The sequence below is a fragment of the Theobroma umbraticum genome, unplaced genomic scaffold, assembly GCF_002168275.2.
Source record: "Theobroma umbraticum cultivar Fairchild unplaced genomic scaffold, ASM216827v3 scaffold_147.0, whole genome shotgun sequence".
NCBI lineage: Eukaryota > Viridiplantae > Streptophyta > Magnoliopsida > Malvales > Malvaceae > Theobroma > Theobroma umbraticum.
The window spans coordinates 2,944,771-2,957,743 of NW_018397259.1; the positions used below are offsets into that span (position 1 = coordinate 2,944,771).

Consider the following 12,973-nt stretch of genomic DNA (forward strand, 5'->3'; position numbering starts at 1 on the left):
TTTTCCTTTCCACAAGAATTTCCCTGTAGCTTCCTTCCGTGGTTTTCAACACAGGATTCCTCAGTTCCACCAACAAGTCTAGGTATCTTATCTCATTATGTATGATTATTCAAAAATCACCTTGACGACTATTATTTTGTTCTTATAAACCCTCCAAATTTGATTATTTATTTCAACTATTATATATTTCTTTTCTTTTTTCCTTCTAGAAGGAATTGATGAGGAGATTTCTTCACGTCACCAATCCAAGGAACAATTTTTGGAAGGTAAAAGATTAAAAAAAAATGACTAAAAAGGTAGCCTTACTAACTAGTTCTTGTATTAATCCACTAATCCCCAATTTTTTATAAAAATAAAAATTAATTCAAATTAGTGTTAGTATCAGAAAAAAAAAAGATTTCTCAATTAAATTGATAACAATTGATTGTCAAACTTTTGAAGATAATTTTTTTTAAATTACATATATATAAATATATGTATATGTATGTGTATATATATAATGTTTGAAAATCGAACTTTTTTATATAAATGGCTAGCGTTCACTATCGATGACTTAAGCCCCATATATATTTTCAATTTTATGGATGCGACTCTCCAGAGTTAATTATTTTCTAATATAATCTTTGCATTTATTTATGACACTTTTGTATGAGAACATTTCTTATTAATTCCTTTATGATAAAACCATTTTGCTTACTGTTCAGTTTGATGCCACTAGGAAGGATGTTTCCAAAGTTTAGGTGAGGGATTGGACTTTGGATTTTGGAAGAGGAAAGAGCATCTCCAAAGTGCTTCACGTTCCTGTTGAATTGTGGTCTGTTCATGGCTCCTGTCTCCATCGGAAAAAAAATGGAAATATTATAAAAAAAAATTTAATTAAATAAACTGTTGGATTTAATATTATAAAAATATAGATCAACCGTGATTGTTTCACCTGCACCCCTGAATACTCTCTTCATTTCATTAAATACTAATTTAATGTTATTTATAGTACAAATTTTGCATTTATTACTTATATTATTTTGATATATTTGAAAACTTTTTCATTAAATTTCCTTAGAAAGTATTAATGAGTCAAAAATTTAAAATAAAAGGAAGTAAATATCGAAAATGATCTTGGTAAAACATCAGACAAAAATATTACTTGACTACTTGTGCAACGGAGGGAGTAAATTTGCAAGCAAACCCATCTCTGGTACGATCAAAGCCTGCTTTAGTGGCATTACCAATCACTGTAGCCACTGTTTAATAATTATGCTTTCAACATCATCATCTTGTGCTTCTTACACTAACACTAACAACTAACTATAAAGAACGAAAAAGACCGACACCCTTGATGCAAAATTGCCTTCCTTATGTCTCATAATCCTAAACATCTTGAGATACAACAAAATGCATAGAAACACCATATTATCGCATGTTACCTTCCCGCAAGACGTCAATCATATTGTAGATGCGCTTGTCGGCCTTTGACTGAACCTGCACTTGAAAAATATTTACAATCAAACGGTGACATACATAAGAGGACATATGAACTATGCCAATGGAATTCCTTCCACGCCTCAAGAAAGAAAAAGATGAAGGCATTTACAATCAGCATAATGAACTCCAAAGAATACAATTTTCATGAGCTGAAACTACTAAATTCAATTTTCTCCTTTAGCAGTTTTTCAATATAATCTGGGTGTCATTAATCCACTTAGACTCTTGAACAATTGCTTTTGAAATTTGTCAGAGTTGAAGATATTTAGTACAGACATTCAAAATCCCACCTATTATTGGCCGAGCATGTGGCAGTCATCCCCTTAAAGAGGACCTTGTTGTAAACAGTAAAAACAAAACATTCAGTAAAATACTTAATTAGACTCAAAGTGGCTGGGGAAAAAGAAATAACAGCACCTTCTTAGCAAGGAAAAGTACAGCATCAACAGTACCCTCGGCATATATGGACCTGCCACAAACATTATGCTGAAACTCAAATGAAACCCTGCAGAAGTATTTTCAAAAATTGATCAAAGAAATTTCATTTGATGTCTCCAAGTTGACGAAGAAATAGTTATAGACGAGAATGTTAGTCATTACGTTTCATCAGGTGATGTCAGATGATAGAAATGAAAAGCATGACCAGCTAAATGCTCTTCTGGAACTCCCACCATCTCGATCTGCTGCTTGGGATCGCGGATCATTTGTATCTGAAAAAAGAAAAGGAAACATCAATGATTAGAAAGGCCAAATTTTAGAAGGAAGCTCTTTAACCAAAGGAATTTATCATGACAATAAACTGGCGGATTCAAGACGGGCAGAAGTACCATTGTCACTCACTCTTAAAAGCAATATCCTCAACAAGAAAAAACCTAAAAACAAAAAAAACCTCTCTTACTCGCTCTCTCTCTCTCAATTGCATTGAGAAAATATATGAACCCCCCTCCCAAAAAATAAAATAGAATAAAATAAAAAGCAACTATAGAAGGTGATAGAGAAATTGCAATATGATCAGAAAAGGAAGAACAAACTTCTATAATAATACCATCCAACAATGCCAATCAACAATTCTGAATTGGCATGTCAGGAAAAATAGTCTATAAATATGGAACCAAGATACATACATATAAATACACACACACACGCACACACACACACACACATATGTATGTCTGTATGCATGTATAGGATTATATAATAAACCAATGCCACAAGAATATATGATAAACACGACCTGATCCATGTCAAATGACACCCCCAACTTCTGAAAGCAAGATATTACAGCCTTGGCAGTCCCCGAGGTATCCAGTTTGCTTGCTTGATGGGACTCCATCACCTAGAATTATAAAAAATAAGCATCACTTTATTACAAGCACATCCAAATCAACTTAGTAGAATAAAATCACCTTTTGATTTCCGAGATTCAATTGTCTAAAGAAGTATTTCTTGAAGTTAAAATGAGTTAAGGCTCTACTTTGAAAGATTAGTGAAGACAATCAATGTGTAACCAATAGGACTAATGGCACCGACATCAGGACTAATTACAAATAATATTCAAAAAGAGTGAAAGGAGTCCAGAAAAATTTTACAAACAGAAAACAAGGTCAATATAAGTTTCTAAACTCCCTATAGCATGTAAACACCATTGGATGTGATTATTAAATTTATAGTCAGCTGTAAACCCCAAAAGTTAACAGATATTTCACTTCTTCATTTTTTGCATAAATGATTTTGAACAGCTATTATCCAAAGAATGAAGCAAGAGAAAAGCACCAAAGCACCATATATTTCAATAGTTTCCAGTATTGAAATCCTATGTTAGTCAGACTCGAGGGTGACTATTGAATTGGATATGCATCCGACACGTGTACAATTTTTTTGAGTTATTTCATATACATGAGGGGTCAGACCTCCATACCCATGTCCAATGGCTGTATCATACACAGGTACTTCAAGGAAAATGATGAGTTCGACCAACATCCCTTCAAAATATCTCAATATCAAACTGGCTTTTTGATAGAGCGCCAAAAAGTTCCATTTTACAGCCTCGATTGTTCTTTATTTGTGCAATTGGTTATACCTTATAAACCTCATTTCAAACGTTTTTCAGATTTCAGCAAAGTAAAACATAAAAGGTTAAATAATGCAAACTTTTCAGCATTTCAATCTACATTAACAAGATTTTTTTGGTGGCTCCCTTAATTAAATATACCAAAGTAATAGTGACAGAGCTTGGCATATTCAAAGTAAAAGTGACAGAAAAAATACCAGAAATTGCATTACAAATTTACAATGGATTTAACAAAAGCAAGGCTTAGAAGTCAAAGTGGAAGTAACAATTAAGGGACCAGACACATAAAAAATCACTACACAAGAACCATCCTTGCATATTTTCATGTTAGAAACAGCTTAGAACTATATGAACCACGAAGATAAGAGACACAATTTCAGTCCCAAGAAATTGCACTAAGGTAAGGTTCAATTGGAAATTTGGAATTAATTATATTGGATTGGGGGGGCGGGTTGGTGATGTTGGGCCATGAAACCTACACAACAATAAAGGTTACCATAACTAGAAGTCACAAACCAAAATCCTTCAATTATTTTTCTGTCAAGCCATTGATAACACTTTTGGAATGTTCTTTCCAAACAACCTTATTGAATAAGTACCTGCAGAGAATATCCAGAGAAGGCTCCAGGAAATTGCTTAGCCATGATCTCCATGGCTGCAAGAAAGGCAACAACCTAACAGAGATGTCAGTATTAAGCTACAATACGAAACTATATTTTTGAACTATTTAAAGTGGTATTTCAACTATTTAAGGGTTAGATGACCTGTTTCCCCATTTGTGGTGAGATCACAGCATAAACATTTGAATCTTCAACAGTCTTATACAGTCGATCCCTGTCTCCACCAGTGGTTCCCATAACAAAAGGCACACCAACTTTGGAATATAGCTCAGCATTATCTATATTTCGACAAACCCCATCCCCAAAAAGAAATAAATAAAGAGATCAATTCATAATGTTGAACTTGAGTAGTATGCACAAATTTATTTAACAAAACTGTCACAAGATAGTTCATGATACAACTGAGAGAAAAAAATCAGTCATGGTGATAGATTATCTCTAAAACATGGCTTCAGCTTTTAGAAACATTATTCCTTGGACTATCAAAAAATTTCTCACTCAAGTTAAGCTTGCTTTATTTATTTCAATAATGTGAAATATAATATGGTTTATTGTATGTTTCTCAACAGGTTACCATTAACTGTGGCAGGCACACTGTAGTCTACCACAACCAGGTTTGGATACTCGTGAAAGACAGAAGCAAGGGCGCTTTCTCTTTCAGAAGGGCCATGGACCAGAATCTCTTTGCCACACATTTCAATAGTTTGCCCAGACTCCTTCTCAGCACCAAAAGACACAGGAACAATATGAAGTCCAGCAGAATCTGCTGCTTTGATAACAGCCTTTCCCATTTTTCCAGTACAACTATTTACCTACAAATAAAGGAACAACAAAAGCAATGGAGTGATTATTAAGCCATGTTATATGGACATCATTCTTATAAAAAGGAATAATAACTACTTTTTGCAAGTGTAGCAAGTATTCCTGTGAACTCAAAAGAGCATCAAGTTGGGGAAGCAACATAGACAAATCAATGCTTAAAGTTCATAGACAAATCAATAACAGCGCATTGCATTGAAATTTTCTTCTTTAACAAAAAGGAAAATGGTACCATGATCGGGATGGCAAGGTCCAGGGAAGTTGATTTTTGGTTATGTTGGACGGCTGTGGTAGACATGGATAAGGACATTGCCACTGGGATTTTACCAAAAGCTGCTTTCTTTGCAACAACACCTTGTCTTCTGTTGCCTTTAGATAACGACGGTAACTTCTCCGACCGAAACCCATTGGCAGAGACTTTAAGCAGAGAAGTCATTTTGACTGTCAAAATAAACAACTAGCTAAATAAATAAAACCTTCATATCCAAAGCTCAATCACAAGCGTCTCACAATTACAAATTCTACTAGAATAAGTTAGTAAAGTATCTTAACTAAGAGGAAAGATTTAAGGTTTAATATATTTTAAATTAGCATCCAACATTAATCGATAGCACCAGTTAAAATTACCAAAATTTAAAATTAATTATCACCCAAGAATTTTAGTTGAAAATGAAAAGAATAGCGAAATATATATGAAAATGCAAGAATTTCTATATGAAAAAAAAAAAGACAAAAAAACCGTAAAGAGCAAATGCTGTACGAAAAAGCAAGCACTGACAAAGAGCAAGAGAAAGAGCGACGAACTGGAGCGCAGATGAAGAAGGGCCGCCGGGAAGAACGGATGTGGCGGCCGCTGGAAAAAGATGGAGGAAGAAGAGAAAATGTAAGAAAACTCCAGCTCGTTTGGAGTTAAAAAGAGTTGGCGAAGAAGGGCTATACAGAGATTTTATTTAATTTATTTTTCTATACTTTTGATTTAATTTACTTTGACCAAGAAAACCCTTTTTATTATTGTTGAAAATATAATCAAAATATTTAGTTACAAAACCCTCACATAAACAATAAGAAATTAGTGCTATAATCTAATTCAGGATCATAACTTTAGAATATTTCTTAAGGACTTTTCTCCTTTTACTTAATTTATTTTTTTTCAATATTTGTAGAAATGGAAATGAAAATAGTAGAATTTATTTAGCAAAATTTCAACTTTTATGGTTGCTAAATTGAAGTGATTTTAGAACCACGTGCACATATTTTGAAATCCAAATTCGATGAATTAAAATTCATTAATGAGTCATCATATATTTATAAAATAATTTAAAAATAAAATAAAAAAAATAAGTTCTTGTAAAAGTCTTTCACCTAATACTATAAATACAACACTCATGTAAACCATTTGAGACACCTCTAAAAAATGATTTTCGAATTTCAAAGAACATCGGAGAAAAAAATAAAAAAAAATTATTCTTCAATTTTAAAGAATTTCCAAAAATTGTACTTGCCTATCTCATTTGATAAAATTATTATTTATCTTTGAATTTTTTATCTTATTTTTGACACAAAATTTATATGCACATATGCATGATTTAATATGATCATCCTAAAGAGCCCACGCTTAATTTGAATTAAAATAAGGAAGAACTTTTTGGGTTTTGAGAATAAAACTAGGAAAAACTTAAAGAAGGTTCTCTGTGTATATATATATATTAAAAAAGAGAAAGAATAAGCCAAGCCTTTGATGTTTTTAAGTTGGAAAATAAAATATGTGTGAGATTCATGCCAAGTCAAAAATTTTAAATACAGGATCTAATTTAATGGAGAAAACTATAGAAAAAAGATAGAATGAATTGTATGTTAACAAAAAAAAAAGTGAGATATTTATGATAAATTATTTTTCTTTAGAATGGTATCTGAAGTTTGATTGTCAAACACAAGAAAGTTTTGTTTGGTAATCTAAATGCTTAAATTACAAGTCTATCAATAGAGTTACCCTGTATGAAACGACTGTCCTATCCACAAATGGAAAACACTGAAAGAGAAGAAAATTTTTTACTTTGAAATATTTGACAAGGGTCATCTGCCACTGAGTTCCGTTGTTGTGGTAAGATGACCTCCGGTGATGGAGTTGTCCATCTCTTCTCTAATGACTGGAGGCGCGGCAGGCCACATGAAAGCAGGCTTTTCAGTAGGCACAGCTGGTGCAGCTACTTCCCCTGTAAGAACCTGCAAAGCAGTTCTCGTAGAGGGCCTCTCAAATGGGTTTGGATGGCAACAGGCCAGCCCCAACATAAGTATGCACCTTGCTTGATCCTCATGGAAATCTTTGTTTAATCGAAGATCTATGACATCAGTGATTTGTTCCATCCTATGATGTTCCCATACCCACTCTACGATGCTTCTGTAGTAGTTGTTTTGCTCATTTTGATGCCCAGGTTTTCTCCCAGAGACAACTTCCAGTATAAGTACTCCGAATGCATAGACATTAGTTTCGACAGTTGCCTTACCGGTACGAAAACTTTCTGGAGACATGTAGCCAGGTGTTCCTGCAATCTCCTTGGTTGAATGGTGCGTTTTCTCATTCAATTGAACTGTTCGGGCCAGTCCAAAATCTCCCAATCGGGCTTTGAAGTCTGAATCTAACATTATGTTACTAGCTTTTATGTCTCGATGAATAACCCTTTTCTCGCAACCATTATGGAGATAGTCCAGCGCCCTGGCTACTCCACAAATGATATTGTACCTTGTTTCCCATTTCAGAGTTGTATCCGCATTGCTTGGAATTGTATTCCCAAATACGAACCTGTCTAAACTCCCATTTGGCATGAACTCATAAACGAGGAGTTCATCGCTTTCATAGCACCAACCCAATAGTTTAACAAGGTTCTTGTGGTGGAGGTTGGTGATGGTGGTCACTTCTGCTATAAAATCCTGCTTTCCATGTCGTGTATTCTTTAGAATTCTTTTCACAGCTACCTCCTCCTTTCTCAAAAGTCCTTTATAGACTGTGCCAAGTCCTCCACTACCCAGTTTGTTATTAGCACTGAAATTACTCGTGGCAGCTTTAAGTTCCTTCAATCTGAACTTCTGAGGAGCAGTGGATGACCTTTGAATTTCTTGTTCAATCTCCTTCTCGTCATCCTCCTTTTGTTTCATACTGTTTTTGTGTCTCCGATTTAGGAAAATCCACCAAACAAAATGATCACAATTGTTGGAATCAAGATCCAAAGCCAAAGAAGATTGACTGAACCTTTAACTCTAATTTCAAAACTGGTGAACTTCCATGACCTCAGAGCATTGACCTGGATATCCTCTCGTGTTGAACCTGAAAATCCCAGAAAAACATCCTCTGGAAGGTGTTTAGACAGATCAAGCTCCACAGTGAAAATTGGATTCCCCATGTTCTGTTCACTTGTTCTAGTTAACACAACAAAAACAGTCATTTTGTCGGATTTTGAATCATACTGGATGGTAGCGGTGATATCTTCACTACTTGAAAGATTAACACCGTGGCCTATTAAGGGTTCTTGCTTGATGGAGTAGATGCTCTTCAGATCGACTCCAACATGGTTATCATCTACATCCTCTGAATCACTCTTCCTAGTATCAAATTCCACAGCAACTATGCTGTTGACATTGATGGTATTTACATTTACAATCCCAAGCCACTGACCTGCACTATTGCTTGGGAGGGTCGCACTGTCAGTTAATATGAAGGCTAGTCCCTCGCCGCCAGGAGTGCTCTGCGGTCTGATGTTAATCACAAAGGTTGAGCTAAATGATGACTTAGTGCCTCTTAGCTTGTCCCACAGTTTAAGTGGTTGGCTATACAGGATTCTTCCGGATGCATCCGCGATAACAGGACTGACTTGAATGGTATTCCTGATGATCGAGGAATTAAGAAAAACAAAATCATTGGCATCTGCAGTGCTGAATGATGGATAACTGAAATTCAGGCATTGAACCACCATAAGGCTGCCACAGATCACAATTGCTTGCACCAGCAGCTTAGCAGCTTGGAAGAAAGGCATGAATTTGGGGTGAGAAATCATGTAAAGAATTGGCAAGGGATTTCTGAAACTGTTGATGCTATTACAATCTGATCATAGAAATTTCTTGCAGTCATAAAAGAGAAAAAAGATATGATTACTTTATTAGCAAATATCCAGTTTGAAGTGATAAACAGTTCAATGAGGACATGGGGAGTATTTTTCCAATTCCTGGTATCTTGGTCAAAGCCTCTGGGTCTACAATAACCTGCAGTTCAATGAGTATTATATCATATATAATATGTTTCTGCAGCATAATCTGTGATATACATATATATGTATTCATTCTTTTAGCCATCTGTATTTATTGTATATATTTTCCTTTAGCTTGAGTCTAGTGATACATAAAAAAGATCCTTTAATCGAAACAAATATATACTCAAACAAATAATTTAAATTGATTTTATTATCATGCTTAACTTATATTTCTAAGTAATGTGATAATCAAGTTTGTGGATTGTGAGGGTCAATATTTATTTAATTAATTATTAAACTTAATAAGTTTTAGATCTAGAATGTATATTTTATATAAAAATCTATGAATTACTTCAAATTGAATGAAAATTAAAACAGGGCAATGAAAAACATGAATTGTTATAAAGATCCTTCCATCAACGAATTGTTACTCAATGCCAATAAGACATTCCCTAAATGTAAGAATTAAATCCTAGTACCTTTTAGGTCTTAGATTCAAGTCTTATTATGTATGAGTTTGATCTAATTTATATTCAGTTTTTTCTAACTATATTTATGCTAGTTTGTTGGTTTTTTAATTGTTTAATTTACTTCGTTTAAATTTTTTTATATCAAATGTAATACTTCTGTACATTTTAATTAAGGGTTATTTGGTTGTTATTCTAATTTTTACTGGTACATACAACTTCATAATTAAAAAAAAAATAATAATAATAGCAATAATACTTGATTAGTTACATTATCAAACAATTGAATATTCGAAATTAATCATCTATTAGGACGCAATATCAACTAAGTATTGAAATATTATATGTTTTAGGTTCTAATTTTCTATCCAATAGTTAGCCAACATTAATTTGTAAGCACATCCTAAATACCAAGTATCTAAAAAAAAAAAATTCCTTGAACTTTCATTAAATATTCAATCATAGTTAATTGTAAACTGTAGAACATTATCTTACCTGTAATAACCAAAAAAGAAAATGATAGTAGTAGTGTAATTTGAATCTCTTAATCTTGTCCCTTGTAATCATAGAGTTAGAAGTAAAATCACTTAATTGAATCTAATCTCTATTCATATTCAAAAGCAAAAAAAAAATAAAAAATCAAACACACAGACAAACACACATTATTACCTTATTAGTGTTGATCTGTGTGATTATCACGTGAACAAATAAAACAATGAAAAATACTTTCACATAAGACATACCCATGAACTACTTTTTCTAATAATTTCAAAAATATAAATTAGTTATTTAAATATACATATTACTTAAGACGCTTTACTTTGTCTCAATTCAATTCAATTGAAGTAAGTTATTTTTTTGCAATATATTTTCTTAAAATTTCGTTGATAATTTTGTTATATATTCCTAAATAAGGATAAAAACTTATTTTTTTTTTTATCATTTAGAAGCGAGTAAATTACATAGCATTAGGAATAACTCTTTAAATGTCAACAACTAACTCACATTCAACATTTAGGACACGCCTTATGATTGATAAAAATGCATGATATGTTTGTAAAGCCATTTGTTTAATCATAATTCAGATGTTAAAGTCTCAAAAATAATTGCTAATAATTAAGAGAAACAGCATATAAAAAACTGAATGAACGAAAGAATATTAGTTCTCATTTGAAGACTTCTAACCTTTTTAATGGTTTCTATTTCTGAGATGATTTTTTAATTAGTTTTTAAGAAAAACGTTGTTAATTTAAAGAAGTCTTGACTTCATCTTTTCAAGGATTTGAAAATTCTTATATACTCTAATAACTAGTTAATCAGCATTTCAATTAAAAAATAATGATAAAATCAAATCAAAATAATAGTGCAAAGATAGTTGATCGACTTAAGTGCGGCTCATTCCCAAAGCCTCCTCGTGCTGCTTGAATTCATGACCCCGTGACACATGCGCACTTATATTTGTTCTTAATTAACTTCAAAAAACAAAGGAAACCTACAAATTATTACTACCGACAAATAACTGAGATATAACTGTTCAGTTACAGAGAAATTAGTGTGAAAAGATGCTTGAAAAAGAGAGACAATTATGGGAAATATGATATTCAACAGCTGCCGGGAAAGTATGGTCTTAATTTTTTGGATTAATTAGATCCAAAAAATGAAAATGATGTGCAAAATAAAATTTTTGAAGCACATATAGATAACAGAATCAATGCTGAAAGTAGAAATGTTTATTGTCCAAAGTCCTCTAATTGAACCACGTACAGAGGCAAAACAAAGAAATACATGTACAGAGACTCGGTGAGGGTAGACAAGAATACTGGACACTAGTCTAAGCTATAGGTACGATCAACCCATCAGAGGTCCAACCTAGGGTCATACTCACAAAGCAAGTTCTTCCTCCACAAAACATGCTCCATAGCTCTTCGCCTGGTGCAACATCCCTTTCATCCGTAACACCCTCTCAGCCTCCTTGCACAACCAACTTTTCCATGTTTTCTATCCATCAAGTGCTCCGTGTATTCTCCTTTAATATTCGCCTGCAACTGCGACACAAAAAATGTATTGATTCCTGACAATTAAGCTCCAAATTAACACTCTACATGTGTATAGTATATTGGATTGAGATTCTTACTCTCCGCCAGAATAGATTAAGCAAATCTCACTGAAACCTTCAACCAGCTGCTTCTTGAATAAGATGTTATCAGTGATCTATAGATTTGAACATGCACAAACTTGGTCTGAAGAAGCCTGGGAGCAGGCCCGGCATTGAATCTTCGGTGGGATCACTGAAAGGGAGAGGGTCCTCAAAACGGTTGAGTTATTTCAGAAACGATAATGATCTGGAAATTATTAAGCCTTCAGGTTGTGCAATGGTAGAAGAAGCCATGACCGAGACAGTAACTGGCATGAAGGATCCTAGCTTCTCATCCATATGCACATGAAGAAGGCAGTTCTGCGAGGAAGTGAGAGAGTGATTTGGGCGAAGGGACTGTTGCGTCAGCCAAGGAGCTTATGGGCATATTTTGTGGTGGAAGAACTTGCATTGTTACGACTATAGGATGGTCCTAGGATGCGTTCCTCGGACCTGGAGGTACATTCACTTGCAAGAGAGTAACAGTTAAACTCATGTGAGATCTTCAGAGAGTCGGAGGGTGATGATCCCCATCCCACTCTCTCTCTCCCTCTCCTCAAGGGTCTGGGATCTGATCTCTGTGAAAGCATAAGCTATATAGGTGGAAAAGTCAGGCAAAGTAAACGTCAGCCTCTTTTACTTTGTCGGTAGAATTTTTTGCCCTTGGTGTCAATAATTCATTTCCACCGACCATCAGTAATTTCTGATTCTCTACATCCATATTATCGAGAGACAGGGCAAACAGAAAAAGGCAATAACATGCAGTGACAACAAACCTTAAAGCAATTTGTAAAAGAGCAAAAGTACATTGTCTAAGGCTGTAAAATCTTCAAATGCACGTATCGAGACAGGACTGTATGCTCTCATACACTGGCTGTTGGCAGCTTTAAAGGTCCCTTCTTTAACAACCCATTAAATAACGTAAGTTGGGTTCGATGAAACTAAGCCCCACAAACAGAAAAGGGAAAGCAGGGACAATAGATGAGCAATCAGTTGTATTCATTCTTTGATTCTCTCTATCTTTTCTTTTCCAGCCGGCAGTACGGTTTGATTTTACCCTAAAATATTCGGTTGGTAATAAGAATTATAGTCATACAAAATAATACGAGTCATATCAACCAGAAATTAGTTGGAATGTC

General features: G+C 34.0%; 1 protein-coding gene, 1 long non-coding RNA gene and 1 pseudogene across 5 annotated transcripts; all 3 read right to left on the reverse strand.

The window, feature by feature from the left end:
* Positions 1-1,116: 1,116 nt before the first annotated feature.
* Positions 1,117-5,930, reverse strand: LOC110414799 (4-hydroxy-tetrahydrodipicolinate reductase 2, chloroplastic-like). Of its 4 annotated transcripts, none has more exons than XM_089783343.1 (10): positions 5,771-5,930; positions 5,225-5,433; positions 4,748-4,985; positions 4,318-4,451; positions 4,153-4,227; positions 2,717-2,818; positions 2,083-2,192; positions 1,900-1,951; positions 1,773-1,816; positions 1,117-1,479 (listed from the first exon to the last, which is right to left on the reverse strand). In XM_089783343.1, the coding sequence occupies exons 2-10, from the start codon at positions 5,426-5,428 to the stop codon at positions 1,443-1,445; spliced, it is 996 nt and encodes a 331-aa protein (XP_089639469.1). In that variant the 5' UTR covers positions 5,429-5,433; positions 5,771-5,930; the 3' UTR covers positions 1,117-1,442. The 4 variants fall into 4 exon arrangements, with proteins under 4 accessions (XP_089639469.1, XP_021281883.2, XP_089639470.1 ...); XM_021426208.2 differs by having other exon boundaries at positions 1,900-1,987; positions 5,771-5,929; XM_089783344.1 differs by lacking the exon at positions 1,773-1,816 and having other exon boundaries at positions 5,771-5,929.
* Positions 5,931-7,065: 1,135 nt separating this feature from the next.
* Positions 7,066-9,041, reverse strand: LOC149527247 (putative L-type lectin-domain containing receptor kinase S.5 pseudogene; annotated as a pseudogene).
* A 2,369-nt stretch (positions 9,042-11,410) lies between these two features.
* Positions 11,411-12,408, reverse strand: LOC110415582 (uncharacterized). Its single transcript, XR_002445105.2, has 2 exons — positions 11,835-12,408; positions 11,411-11,745 (listed from the first exon to the last, which is right to left on the reverse strand). It is a non-coding gene; the product is annotated as an uncharacterized LOC110415582 (long non-coding RNA).
* Positions 12,409-12,973: the final 565 nt, after the last annotated feature.